The following is a 15,272-nucleotide window of genomic DNA, read 5'->3' on the forward strand; positions in this document are numbered from 1 at the left end:
CGCGCGGGACCCCAGCGGCTGCCTCCGCGCGCCCCCGCCCCGGGCCCCGCCCCCCCGACCTCCCAACATCCGGGTTCCTGTCAGCCGCCGCGGCGCCGCCGCCCGCTCCGCGTCTCAGGGAGGCGGCGGGGCAGGGAGGAGGCAGCGAAGATGGCGGCGACGGTGGGAAGAGCCGGTTCCTTCGGCTCCTCTTCGTCCGGGCTCGGTTCGGCTGCCGGCTTTTCTTCTCCTTCGTCCGCCGGGACGGCCACGACCAACAACAACAGCGCGGAGCTGCGGGCAGGCGGTGATGAGGACGATGGGCAGAACCTCTGGTAACCGCCCGCCCCGCCCCGCGGCTGGGGGCCCGGGCGCGCGCGCTGACCGTTGCCGCCCTCGCAGCGACTCCTTGCCCTGCGGGGGAGGCGGAGGGGGGGAGGGCTGGTTAATCCCCCCCGCCTGGCGTTCAGTCCCCCTCAGTCAGGGAGCCGAGGGGGGTGGGGGGCTCCTCCCCTTGGCGGTGGCAGCTCCTGCCCTGCCCCCCGTCCCTCATGCCTCCCCCCCTCCCCGGGAGATGGCGAGGGTGGGGGGCTGGGAGGAAGCGGGAGCCCCCTCCTAAGCGTTGTCGTCTCTCCGCGCCAGGTCCTGCATCCTCAGTGAGGTGTCCACGCGCTCCCGCTCTAAGCTACCTTCGGGGAAGAACGTGCTTCTGCTGGGTGAGAAAAGCATCCTGATCCCTTTCCCTTCCCTGCCGCACACAGGCTTCCTCCTTAACCCTCTCTTGGGCGTCTGGAGCTTCTCTTGTTTCGGGCCCGAAGGGGGAGGGGATGGGGGGGGATGAGGGTGGCAAGGTGCTGGCTTAACCCTTTGCCTTCTTCCCTTGCATGTTTTTGCTTCGTTTTGGATATCCAATATCCAGAGATGCTTTAGATATCCTCCTCATCGTAGGTACCTCGCCATGATACCCTCACTATCCTTCCCCCACCCTAGTTCCTTGGGTAGAGATGGCTTGGAAGGGTGGGTTTTTATTGTCTTTCTGCCCCGACTGAGTGTTGACTTGGGGGTACGTGCGGGTCCTTCAACCTTTTCTGAAACCTCTCCCGTTCGTGCAACCAGTGCTGCTTGCTGGTCCTTATGGTGTGTCATACAAACACAAAAATTGCTTCCGTGGCCCGAACGGTATCAATGACGGCTGCACCCAGTTGGCCGGAGGGCGGGGTATGGGCGTGTTGGTTGTGTCCTGCCCACATGCACCGAGCCTGTCAGCAGCAATATCATCAGCAAGTTGTGCAGCAGCAGCGGCATCGTTCACTGCTGCTGGATTTCATTGTGTTCAGTTATCTCCACCCAGAGCATTAGTCCAACCTTGCGTCTGGCAAGAATTAGAAGTTACAGAATGGGACTTTGATAGGGTGATAATGAGAGACCCAGCTATTATTCAGTGTTGAGGGAAAGAAGAAAAATAATATGCCAAGCAAAATTTAAAACTTCATGGGGGAGGGGGAGAAATGGATGCTCTCAAATGTGTGTGGTTTTATTTATGTTTTTTTTTGGTGTTGTTATTGGGGGGGGGGGGGGGGTGAGGTGTGGCTGAAAGACTAGTAAATACTACTGCCAGTAGACAATTTAATGAATTCCAGAGGATAGATTTGTTAAGCAGCTGCTGCTTCTCTCCTTTGCCAACCTCCCTGTCCTCAGAAAGAACTGTGTGTTAGTATTTGGAGACATGGTTAAAACCCAGTAAAGATATTCATGTGGACTCTATGCACACTATGATTCTATGTAGTCTTGTGGTTTGTACTCTCTTGAGGTTTTTGAAGTTAGTTTTTTTTCCCCCATAATCCTAAAGTAATCACTGTGACCCTTTTCCTCCTGTTTTCATAAGCTGAGTGGTCACTTAAAACTGACTATGAAGGAGAAAACTGCACAAGGATGATGGGATGGTCTAGTGAACCTGTTACAAGACTACTACCCTTTAATTTGTTGCTTTTTATGTTATGTAATTAAGTAGGATATTGAGATCAGATGTTCTAGTGATATTAAAGAAAGGAAAGATTTCATAATGATTGACAGCTTTTTATGTGATATTTTGAAACTAAGTTGGATGAGTGTCCTTGTTGAAGTTGGAAGGTTCTTCAGGCTGTGATCCTTGTCAAGAAGATTACACTCTTGTTTTTCCTGTCTCTTCGTAGTCGGGCAATCCTTAGTACTCAATAACTGAAGACTGCTTCCTTCAGAACTAGAGGAAGCACCACAGAATGTTTCCAAATACTCATTTAGTTTGTGCTGTTTAATCTGTTGTATAGAAACTTTTTTTTTTACCCATTTAGGTAGAGCTTATAGAATGACTTAATGTAATACTTTCTTTTTTTTTCCCCTCCTTTTTTTGACGGAGGCATTTTTTAAAATATCTGCAGATTTGTAGAAGAAATTCTGTTTCTTTCTTAGGAATTGCATTTTCTAGAAGGCTGCGGTCCAAGGGAAGAAAAAGTTTGGCATGTGTTTAGGAAAAAGAGCATCAGATCTGAGGAATGGCCAATGAGGACCATGGTCATGTTCTTTCTGAGAATACCTAATATATGTATTACACTTTGCTGTTCACTTGCAAGTCATGATACTGCTTCTGAAGCACACTAGCATAGGAAAACAAGAGGTCTTATGTATTCTGTATTGCATGGATTCAGTATGTGAAGTTCTGTCTCTTCAGGTTCTTGAGCTGTGTGTTTGCAATTTCTCCACTATCTCGCACTTCCTCTATTTTTAAGCTTTATTTTTTTAAATAGTTTTGTACTAGCTTTTGTTGTTAATACAGATTGCTTCTTGCCCTGTCTATTTTCAGTTTCATCATTCTTTGAATAATTTTAAGCAGGAATTGTAAAGCTGACCAGGGTCTTGATGGTATTCACTCATTTTGTGGTAGGCAAATTTGCAGTATAAACAGTTACATTGGTAAAACCTTCCCAGCTGAAACATGATATATAGTGACAATGCTTATTTTCAATACAAACTGCATTAAAACAAACAAACAAAAAAAACCCAACCCCTAAGCCTCCAACCTACCCCCTGCCCCCTACCACACCACCACCACACCCCGCCCCAGAAAAACCAACCAGAAAACCCCACCACTTAGTGTTCTTTTGTTTGCTGGGACAAGTTTTCTAATTTGCCTACAGCATTTATATTTTTTCAAACCCTGCGTATACTTGTATGTCTAGTTGTTCTGGGAACCTGGCTGTGTCTGGCATGCTAATTCTGCTATTTCAGTATTTATTTTTAGCTATGTTAACACCTCATTTTTAAGAACCTGGAAAGCAGTTCAAGACAACACAGAAATAACTAAAGGAAACTGGAATCCCAAATGTTAATCTCTAGATATGGCACATAGTTTTGTAAAGTGAAGGTTAACATATAATACTGGTAATTCTCTGCTCAAAATCAGCTCCCCAAAATTAATTAACTTATTGTTTTACTTCTCCAAAATCATTCACTTTTTTTCAATAACTAATTTTCTGTGAAGACTTAAAACTTTGATTGGGACTGCATGTAGCATAAAAGCATTTTTGTGTTCTTGTATGAACAGATAATAAAATGCAAACTTTCCTAAACTTTTCTGTAAGGCAAGTATGCTCTCCTTTCTAAGCAGTTCTGTCACAGTGACCATAGCTACCTCATTTAGCAAAGTATACCACTAGAAAATGTAAGATGTCCCTGCTTTTTTAAGGAAATTGGGTGCTCTCAGTGGCATTTCTAGGTACTTTTTGCAGATAGCCAAAGGAGTGTGTTTTTGTTGTTGTTGCTGGTCTTTTTTTTTCTTTTTTTTTTTTCTCCTGGACTGTCTCTTCTGCTCACTTGGGTAATAAAGGTAGCTGATCAGAGGAGATGCATTTGGTGAGTGTGATGAGAAAACTGATGCTTATAACTGGGAGCTCTCTTGTTCGTTCTCTTCCTGGTATATCTGAACCAGCAAGTGGAATAGAGGGAGCAGCTAAGAAGTCAGTCACCTTTGCAGGTTATGGATGGAATCCATAGTGCTACAGAATGTGTGACAGCTTGGATTCAGAGACCCGAACTAGCCATTTATCCAATAAAATGCAGCATGCGTTCAAGCAGTAATGTTCTAAGTCATTCCAGGATGCACAAGAAAACAGGCTCCCAGCTTGCAAGTGAACTGAATAGTTGCTTTCTATCTGGCTTTGTATTTCATACATTCCTCTGTCTCTGAAGCATAGTAGATTCTCTGCCCGCAGTTCTCATGATGTCAAACCATTCAGTGACACATGTACACCTGACTTAAGGTCTGTTGCACACTTATGCTTTTACTGAATCACTAGCATTTTGGTTGTCTTTATGCATTTTACCCCACTTGATAAAGGCTTTGAGTTTAGTGGGCAGTGAGTGTTCAACTGCTTTGTATCCACATTTTCTCTTTACCCTAGACATCTCACTTTTCAGGGCCAGGCCTGTTTGTTTGAATCTTTGAGCTCTGTTCCTGTCCAGTGGCTGTCAGGATGCTTGAGAAGAAGCTTCCACAGTCTACAGCTAATTTACAGGTACACTTTTCTGCGTGTACATGTATTGGGAATGGCTTTCATTGTAGAAAATGGTACACCTTGAAGAGCAGTTCTAGCTTGCCACTTTCTTCTAGTGGACCCATGGAATGTAGTGAACTTCAAAATTAAGTTCTGATACAGCAAACTGTCATGAGAGTATATAAAATCAATATAAAATTTGCTTACTTAAATTTGTACTCAACACTATAAAAATTACTTTTCCAGTTTATTTTTTTATTCAAATAGCTGAAAGTTTCACTGTGATCATTTTGTCATTACAGCTGATGAAATACTGCTTGTTGATACAGTCCATATTGTTCATCTCAAATGTTTCTTAATTCTCTAGTACTGCAGAAATTGTCAGCTTCTTTTCCTCCTCTTTTTGCAACTTCTTTGCCTTCTACAGGCGATTAAAGCCTTCCAAATGTAGCCAAGTTTTGTTTCAATCAGCAGTGTTATACTTCTAAAGTGTCAATTGTTTTGATGGGGCATTGACCTAGATAAAATTCTAATTGCTTGTTTTGCAGCTACATTTTTTTAGAACTAAGTAGTACTTCTTCATAGTGTCCTTCCTGCTGTAATCCCTTTCCAAGAAGCCAGAATTATGTGGATGCTGTGTAGTAAAACAACACAGGAAGTTCTGAAATTCTTGAATTGCATTTGTTTTAATTTGTCTCTGCTTTGCCAGAGGTGCTGCTGATTACTGGATCTATCTCTGAAATAGCTCTGAAGGTGAGGAACAGTGAAAGGAATTGTGCTTCTGTGTTCTCCAGGCAGGTTAGTGGCAGGAGTACCAATAAAGGTGTCCTTTTGATAGTAACACGGGATTATTCTATATACACTAGGTGACTTGCTGCTGTGTTAAAGGAGAAGGCTTGCATTAGAGATGTACGCTGTTCATATTCACTATAGAATTGTCTGCAATATTTGGCTTTCTCTGACTGTGGCTTTCTCCAAGCATAAGTAACACTGTTACTGCTGTACCTGTTTTCCACAGTCAGGCCATGTATTCTTGCGCAGTACTTGACAAAAGGCATGCTGGAACAGTTGTCTACAATCTGCTTTCTATCATGGTGTAACGCAGAAGTGCAATTAAGGTGGTCCTCAGAAAAGTTATTTAATTTTTCAGTGCCACAAAGAAACCGAATGAATCGTATGTGTGTGGGGGGGAAACTTAGCTGGTAGAGTAAAACTTAGAGGAGAATTTTTTTGTCCAATGAGTAAATTATAATTTAGTGCCAAGTTATTTGAAGACTTGATATGACCTACTTACTGTGAACTTCCATGTTGTTTTGAAGGATTCTAGAGAAGGATCTCATCAGCATAATTAATTTTGTTCTTCAGTTCCCTGAAAGCAAACTAAATTTGGCTTACTCTGATTATTTTGGTCTTGTTCTGCAAAAGGCATTCTTCAATTAGTGTAAACAAGTCTCTTTCACTAATAGGCGGCTGTGGAAAAGGCAGTTATTAGCTTGTGAGAAGTATTTTATCTTGAAAATAGCTCTAATACACATGTGCTTGGTCCTAGCAGGAAGAAGACTGTTATGCGTCTACTCCACTGTGTTAGGATTCAGACATTCCACATGGTGTAGAATAGAGATCGCTCTGTGATTCTGGGAAGGCATCTTTGCCCTGTTTGATAACTAAGGTTTGGGTTTGATGACTTTGTTTTATCATATTTAAGTAAGGTGGGTTTCTTCTATTAATAAAAATAGTCAATATTTTATGTTAGCAATATTAGATGTTGTGAATTGTTCTATACAGAAGCTGTCTTTTGTTTTGTAAAAAGTATAACGCTAGTTCACAAAAATATGCCTTTTGGTGGGTGGAAGGGCTTAATTAGGACCATTATTTCTAGTTTTGCTTGGCCTTGCTTGAACATTTTTTTTTTTAGAGAGGAGTTGTATAATTCCCATATCAAGCTGAATTTTAATTGATGGTTTTAAAAAGCAAGAAAAAAACCTCCATCAAGGAGCCAGTAGGATTATAAATTACACACAATTAAGTGCTTTTCCAGAGCTTTTCAAAGAGCTGTTGGAAGAAAAAAAAAAAAAAAAAAAGGAAAAAAAAAAAGAAAAAAAAAATCAGAGCCCTGGATGGATGCAGGGCAGACCAACAATACTGATGACACAAAAGAAACATTCACTTCTTGCTTCTTTGCCTTGCCATATTTTAAACACACTTAACACTTTACAGTGGAGAAACAATTTAAATAAAAAGTCAAAACTCATGTCTGTCCTGGAGACAATACACTGATGGCTCTTCCATGTACAGACTTCTGTGATAAGTAAGAAATTTCTTGTTTTAAGACAAGTGAAAATCTAGTCCTGTTTTCATTTTCTAAACTGAAATAAATGTGGAAATAGCATGAGTAGTAAATATTCTCCATTTTAAAATGTTTAATTGAAAGTTTAGAGAAGCTCTGTAATAGAGAGCCTAAGTTCTCTCTAATGTGGTAGTTTATGGTTGAAGAGTTTAAGTAGCAGTTCATAGATAAGTGCCAGCTTGTCTGCATTCACAGGTGATTCATTCACCTCATTGCCCATCCTTCCCATTTATGGGTGACCGTTCTGCTAAATTCTGTATTGTAGGAGAACATTTAGTGATACTCCACTTTCTGCTCAGTAAACGTGCTTTTTACCTGGAGTAGTGAGAAGGGAATAGGCTGGGCAGGGTTTTGTACTATGGCTTCGTGTACCTTTGAGGGCAGCGACAAGAAGGATGTCATCAAACTCTGTTTTGTAGACAGAGTAGCACCTTGGACAGAGAAGCTTTGACAGGCACAACCCCAAACTTGAGCTTGTCAGAGGAGTGAAGTGTAGCAGTGTGGAGATAAAAATGAAATGGCTTTTGTTTAGCTGAGTATAAGACATCCCATTTTGTTAACAAGATGGTGAAATACTGTGTGTAAGCAGATTGGTTTGGCTTTGTTTCAACTGCTTCCTAGCCCGACTCTTCTGCAAAATTAAATCTGTTGTCCCTCTTTAACTTGGGTTCAACTTTGGTGTATAGCACTGCTTGCTAGAAGCATCATTTCTGTTTCCTCACTGTAGTATTAATGTATAAGTGCAGTTTGATGTAATGGAGAATTTTAGTTCTTTAGGATTTACTCTGGAAAAGGAGGACCTTCTATGTTACTTGCAAAAGAAGGATGCAAAGTCTTAAATTTGCAACGATCTACTTGGGTGGTTTTTTTTTTTTACCTTGTGTTGTGGTTTAACCTCAGCCAGCAACTAAGCACCACGCAGCCACTCACTCGCTCCCCCCCATCCAGTGGGATGGGGGAGAAAATCGGGAAAAGAAGTAAAACTTATGGGCTGAGATAAGAAAGGTTTAATAGAACAGAAAAGAAGAAACTAATAATGATAACACTAATAAAATGACAACAGTAGTAATAAAAGGATTGGAATGTACAAATGATGCGCAGTGCAATTGGTCCCCCCCTGCCGACCGACACCCAGCCAGTCCCCGAGCGTCGATTCCCCGTCCCCACTCCCCAGTTCCTATACTAGATGGGACATCCCATGGTATGGAATACACCGTTGGCCAGTTTGGGTCAGGTGCCCTGGCTGTGTCCTGTGCCAACTTCTTGTGCCCCTCCAGCTTTCTCACTGGCTGGGCATGAGAAGCTGAAAAATCCTTGACTTAGTCTAAACACTACTTAGCAACAACTGAAAAAATCAGTGTGTTATCAACATTCTTCTCATCCTGAATCCAAGACATAACACTATATCAGGTACTAGAAAAAAAATTAACTCTATCCCAGCTGAAACCAGGACACCTTGCAATTATATATCAAGAATTGTGTGTCAGAAATGCTTTGCTCTAAGCTTATGTACGGAAGTGAATTGTTAATTTGATTATCACGCAGTTAGTAATAAAGAAGCTAAAGGATTTTCCATCTCAAAATTTTGGAGGGAAAAGGAGGAGGATGATGACTCTTTTTGAAGGTGCATGAGGCTCTGTTTTATATATTGCTTCAGTAGTGCTTTAAAAGAAGCCTGTTTCATAATATTAATATGCAAAGGTGTTTAAGACTGAGGAATATGAAACTTCCCTTTCGTCTGGAACTAAGGAGCATTACTTTTTCATATACTTTAGAGATATCCAGAGACAACAAAAAATTAAATACGCTTAAATGTCTTCAGGTTTGCAGTTTCAAATGCCATACAGTGTGTGTGTGTATATATGTATTCTTAGAGAAATTATTTTTTTTAAAAGCATATGTAGTTTCATGTATGTCCCTGGTAGTACTTAACACTAATAGCATTACTATGCTGTATGTTATCCATCAAATCTAAAATAGCTAATAGACTTTAATTTCCTCACAAATATTTACCCTCTCTTCTGGTGGAGAGCAGCTTCTATACGTACTAAAGGCATTACAAGAAAATGTTTTGAGTTTTGAGAAGTCTTAAAAGCTAGCATTGTATGCGCTTAGAATTAATTTGCTAATGAGATTCGTGATAACTATTCAGGAGTTTTAGATAAACACTGGTTTAAGATTGATTTGTATTTTGATATTCTTGCTGAAGAGTAACCACATAGCAAAATTATACTGCTACTCTCTCCCAGCATAACTCAATATATTCAAAGTGTGTTGACTTTTCAGGTGTTTTATACTGAAGACTTTAGGTTGGAAAAAATAAAGTAATAACAAGGATGCAAATACATTTTCAGCTGTCACAGTTTTAAAAGGCATATGCAACATACTAAAAATAGAAAGTAGAGGTAGATGGAACCTCAAGTCTTAGCATGTTCTCTTGACCAAGGCAGTCATCTTTACCTAACTTTTTATGATGAATTGTGTGGGCAAAAAGGAGGAAGTCCTTACGTCATATGCAATGGTCCTGGTTTTACTTTCTGATGGCTTTTTCCATAATATTGACTCTAATTTGTCTTAAATCTGTTGAGAACTCCAGATATCCTGTGGAATAGGGTGCATTTGGCTAGGCAGCTATCTTGCACCCTTGCGAGTCGTCCTATTTGTAGACTAGTTGGTTTATGCATTGCTAACTTGTTTTGGACCACTTGTCAGTATTGCTTTTAACCCTTTTCCCTACAGATCTTTTAGTTTCTCTTGTATCATTTGCAAACTGTACTATTCTCTTCATTTACCTGAGTAATTAATGAAAGTAGTACCAATCCCTTCAAACTTCACTGATGCATCATTCTGGCTTTCTAATGAATGACAAGCGTTGCTCTCTGCATGCAGTAACTTGTATGATATAGTTATGTATGTCAGTGATCCACCTACGTGATCTTGCTGTTTTGAAATGGGTGGGTATTTGCTAAGGAGAAGGGAGTAGAGAATCTTCTTCACAGAACGTGTTAAGTAATTCTGTGATGGAAGGCTGAAATGACTACTGTGTGTGCCTATGTGTCCAAAGGCACTAACTTTACATCAAATCAACTTGTCTTATGCTGTACTTGATAAATTTTCTTTCTGTGTAGGGTCTGAATATAATTACTGCAAAAACTCAAGGAGGGAAAATAAAATTCCAGCTCTTATTTTGCCATAAGATATTAACTTAATGGTATCAAACTTCAGTTTACTTCAGGCATTTGGAAATACAGAGGTGGGGAGGAAATCACACAACGCACAGCTGTGATAAGTAAGGGGTTTGTGGGATGTATATTTCAAGTTTGCCTGTATTGTTTAGTATGAGCACTTTTAAACAATAAAGTTGCATAGATATTAGCATTTGCATAAATATGTTTTAGTTTAGACTGCTTAAGTGTATCTTTCATCACATTTAGAACTTTTCATAACCACAGAAGTTTCTTAGACTTAAGTTGCAGCCAGTTTTGTTAAGAACTGGCAGATGTACTTTGCAGAAGATGCTAAACTTTCCCAATGCAAACAAGTTGTAATCTTTATTGCCACCTACGTGAAACAAATTAGTATGCAAGAGAGCTTAGCTAAAGGTCAGCTGTTCTGAGAAACTATGAAAGCTGTTAAGTGCAACCTCTCTTTAAAAGGAATAATAAATTTTGTTTCGTCTTACCTTTTGAGCCTTCTGCTGGCACAAATTAATTGAAGCTGCCTGTTCAAAAAGGTAGAATAACAGAATGAATCATACAGAAATTGTTGGCAAAAGCAACTTCAGCAGCATAACATGTCAGTGCAGCAGCTCTTAGTAAAGTCTCGTTATTTGTAGATGACAAATTTAAGAAGCTTGGATAAGTACTTGGGTGAGGGCAGAGGAGGAATTGTAATTCATGTCTGGTGATGAAGCTTGAACTCTTCACTTCTTGGGCAGAATTTTTATTTAAAAGAATATTTTCATAAGAGGAGGAAAAGCTTCATGTATGAATAGAAAATAGCTGTACTTTCCAATGCTTATTTAAAACTAGCTATAACTGTTTTCTTAGGTGCATCTTTATTTAATATAGTTAAGGAACTAGTAAAAAAACTCTTAAATGTTGAAAATGTTGAACTGATAAAACTTCATTTTTCACTTAACTTCTCTATACTTAAGACCAGAACTGTGCCTTTTCATTTCATTGACTATAATCCCCTGGGCTACTTAAACAGTCGAAACAGTCTTGTGCTTTCTGATAGCTTCTAGACTATTAGTGAAATCCAAACGTAAAGCTGAACTCTAAAGACTTTATGCAGTAATCTTGGGAATGATACATTGAGTAAATTCAAAATCAGTCTATCAAAGTATGATTTTTCTGCTCTTTTCTGTGGTTATATCTGTAGTCTTTTTAATGTAGCCATAATATTGTCTGTAAGATCATGGTCAGTTCCCTTTAAAAGGAAAACTTCATTAGGTTTAGCAGTGAAAATTCCTGTCCTTGAACTCTTCTCTTTGTTATGTAGTTGAATATGTATGAATATCTCTCCCTGTATAGGAGAGACTTGGAAAAATATGTTCTGTTTGGCATAAAACTGATAAGGTACTACTTAGGAACCTGGTTTTAATCTTAATTTTATAACCTGTGAGTTGAGTTCCAAGAATTTTCTGATGTCTAACTGTTACGTACCCATTGTACTGCCAAATTGGAGTGGCAAAACCCGGCTTCGTGTCCAGATTCAGCTTGGTTACTCTTTTCAAACTGGAAGAACTGCAGGTGAAGTTTTCCAGCTCTGGGACATGTGGTTAGAAATAGAAGAGTCCCTGGCAGTAGCTGAGGTGTTTACACTGTGCTTATGCTGTAAGGTTCACTGGTTATCAGAGCTACCTTTGGAGAGGAGAGAATAGGAATGAATGGATCTGGATTGCAGGCTTTTCACTGTGTGTGTACCCAAATACACATGTATTGTAAGGTAATGGGCTTACTGTTTGTCACCACCTTTTTAATAAGGTTTCTTTAGACCTGTAACAGAGAAAAGATTCAAAGAAACCAACCCGTAAAAGCTAAGGAAACAGATTTGCCTTATTCAGCCTGGTGGTCTGTGCTGTTTGATATGAAAGAGTTCTAAATTGTATTCTTCTGATTGTAAGATGAGCTTACCGTGACTTGAACTCTACTTAAGAAAGACTTTGTTAACGTTTTGGTTGCAGTTGAAAAACTGAAATTGTTAACTAGTCCTTAAGGTATCTTTTTAAACATATGTATAAAAGCCTATTTCAGATAGGGTAGTTAGTGGCATAATTGCATTTATCAATAATTAGAAATAAGATTTGAAGCTGAGGCATGCACTTTGAACAGATGGATGAGTTGGGCAATGCCCACTATATTTCAAAACTTTAATAAGCTCAGTCACCCTGTTAGTATATGGTTTCCTTCTTGCCCCAGGTGGGTTTTAATATGTAACTGTGATTAAAGATTGAGCAGTATTTAACTTCTGTCTCTCCAGGTGAAGATGGAGCAGGTAAAACTAGCTTAATAGGAAAAATTCAAGGAATAGAGGAATACAAAAAAGGAAGAGGAATGGAGTATTTGTATTTAAATGTGCATGATGAAGATCGAGATGGTAAGTTTTATTTCTAGTAATACCTTAAGCCAATTTGAAAGCAGTGGTTCAGTAGTATGAAATTTTTGAATGATTGTGGGATGTTTTTCTTTCTTTATAATTTGCAGGACTCCAGCTTAGGCCATGAGTGATTTGTATCATGAGGAAGTTTCTCAGTGTAATTCCTTTAGTAGGTACCATGAGTGACCGCTTAAGTGGTAGAGGAGGAGAGGAACCAGTCAAAAGAAAAGGCTGAAAAGACCAGGGAAGCAGTCTTAGCTGCAACATTCTGAATGGATGTGCATTCCTCAGGCCTAGAGGAAAAGGTGCCTAGGCTCTTGCCTTGCATCTCAATTATTGTAGCAAGTACTAATCTTTTTGAACATACAGAGAAATCTTTGTCTTGGTGGTATCAGAATCTGCAAGACTATGTATCATGTATTGATGGGTAGGAAAATGTGCACAATACTAAAGGAGATTTTTAAAAACAAACAACAACAACAAAAAAACCCAAACCACCAACTGAAAAATTTGGAGGAAGAAATAATTAGGAGCAGTGTTTCAACTGCTTGAGTTGGCTTATGGCTAGAAGGTAAAAAAGATGTTTAAGATCCTGACCCCAAATACCTGCAGTTATAGAATGGATAATTGATGCTTATGTATGGGGAAGCAAGGGAAGGAGTGTGACCAGAAACTGTGGAGGTGTGATGAATTATCTAGAGGCAATACTTGGAGACAGTGAAGTGTGAATAAGGACATACTGGGAGCTGTGGGGGGAAAATGAGTACTCTTGTCTATACTATAAGAACAAATATAGATAGAAGGAGAACCAGAAGTTGGTGCCTTTTGTTTTTCTGAAATCACCTGCTTTCCTGACTTCTGTGTTTGGCTATTGGTCTTGAAGATGACTTGACCAGGGTTAAGAGGATTGGGAGTTTGATCTAAATGTCTTCCTCAGAACTTCTGTAACAAGTAATAAAAACTTACCTGAAAGCAAAATGTTATTAAGCTATCTAATTTTGAATCAACAGCTCTTCATTTACACTGCAGAAGTGTCTATGAATATTGGAGTATGGTGTTTTGGGGGGAAAAAAAGCAGTGGGATGGTCTATTTGTATGGTGATTGTCCCTTTGCAAATCTGAAGAACAGATGGTCTGTTAAGTCCACCTAAGTCATTAAAAAAATGCAGTTCTGTTCCAGTTTTCTGAAGGGTCAAGGTACATTCTGTACTTTTTAGAGTTATATAGGCATATGACATTGGAGTTTTGAAGGGGAGATGGCGGTCCTCAAGAGATGAGCAGACCAAGGGCTGAGAAGGGATGGCTGAATTCACCCAATTCCTTCCTTTTAAGTTGCATCTTGAAGAAAACATTTTCCCTCTCTAAAATGGTCAACATTAATTGGAAATGTTGAATGCTACATCTGGATTCTCACTTTCAGATAATATATTTAAAATCTTCAGTTATCAGCCATTAAACATCAGGGTTGGAAGAGGAGGAGCTTGTGTCCATAAGCTGCAGTTTGCTGTGTTATGTATGTTCAATTGACTGATCAAACATGTCATTTGCTTTCTTCCTTGTATTTACATGTCTAAAGAAGTCATTTAATAACTGTTTCAAGTAAGTCTCGTAAAATGTTTTTCCTTTTTTTTGTAGATCAAACAAGATGTAACGTATGGATTTTGGATGGTGACCTGTATCACAAAGGTCTTCTTAAATTTGCGATGGAGGCAAGCTCTCTAAAGGACACTCTAATTATGTTGGCAGTAGACATGTCTAGGCCTTGGACTGCACTGGATTCTTTACAAAAATGGGCAAGTGTTGTAAGAGAACATATTGACAAGTTAAAAATTCCTCCTGAAGAAATGAAAGAAATGGAACAGAAGTGTGAGTATTCTGCAAATATGTAGGAATCCATTTAAATCAAATATGCTTAATGCTTTCTGCACCATTTAATCTCTCCATTGCAGTCTCTTTCATTCTTTGGAAATGTTACTTAAATTTAGGAGTTATCAAGCGAGTCAAGCTTCAGATAAGTCTCAAGTATCTATATGGAAAAATACTAGTATTTCTTTCTAACAGAAGTACCTTAATTGGGGGGGGAGGTGCTTTCAGAATGAGCACAGCTGGGTTGAATTTACAATCTGGCTTCTTACAGATTTTTCTAGATAAGACTCTCCCAAGTGAAAAAATTTCTTAGCTTCCAATTTTTTGTTTTACTTATTTATTTTAAAGGCAAAACACTGCATCAGCTTCTTAACTGTTCCTGTAATTGGTCAGTCTAGAGAATCTGGGACCTGTTCTCTGCCTATTAAAAGTGTAAACGTTGAAAGGATTCATGACAGCATAGTAATATCTGGGCCCTTTCTACTTGAAGGGTTTTATTATAATTATTATTGACACTAATGCAGCTATATGTTTGCTTTGGCATGGATATGATATGGCCCTCTAGTTTTGAACATGCAGAACACAGATTTTGAAGGATTTGTTAAACTATCTGACTGAACTCAGTAACATCATAGCTCTGTATTACTTCTGGGCAGTCATTGTATTTCCCTTGGGGTACTAAAACATGAGTCTCTCCCATTCATCTCTCAGTGAATTACTACAAGGAAGAGCATTTGAGAAAGCTGTGTGTTAAGATCAAATAGCATGATTAAACTTTGTTTATAAGTCTGATGTTGCTCTCTAGAACTGGTACATTCTTAAGCAAGAGACTGCCAGATTGCTGAATAGCTTTTTCAGAAATGCAGGTTGTAGCCATGCTGTGATAAAGTAGCCCAAAAGGTGACAGTTGTAGGTACTCCGGAATGGGGGGGGGGGGGGGGGGGGGGGGG

At 39.5% G+C, this 15,272-nt stretch overlaps 1 protein-coding gene across 1 annotated transcript in view; it reads left to right on the forward strand.

Moving 5' to 3' along the window:
• Positions 1 to 98: 98 nt before the first annotated feature.
• The window catches only part of DYNC1LI1 (dynein, cytoplasmic 1, light intermediate chain 1), a 27,473-nt gene continuing 12,299 nt past the window's right edge, over positions 99 to 15,272 (forward strand). The window contains exons 1-4 of the mRNA XM_010562411.1: positions 99 to 314; positions 622 to 695; positions 12,340 to 12,456; positions 14,092 to 14,322. Coding sequence (XP_010560713.1) covers positions 151 to 314; positions 622 to 695; positions 12,340 to 12,456; positions 14,092 to 14,322 — 586 coding nt within the window. The 5' untranslated portion in view covers positions 99 to 150. The remainder of the gene's footprint in view (positions 315 to 621; positions 696 to 12,339; positions 12,457 to 14,091; positions 14,323 to 15,272) is intronic.

The sequence above is a fragment of the Haliaeetus leucocephalus genome, unplaced genomic scaffold, assembly GCF_000737465.1.
Source record: "Haliaeetus leucocephalus isolate CR32 unplaced genomic scaffold, Haliaeetus_leucocephalus-4.0 Scaffold159, whole genome shotgun sequence".
Taxonomy (NCBI): Eukaryota; Metazoa; Chordata; class Aves; order Accipitriformes; family Accipitridae; genus Haliaeetus; species Haliaeetus leucocephalus.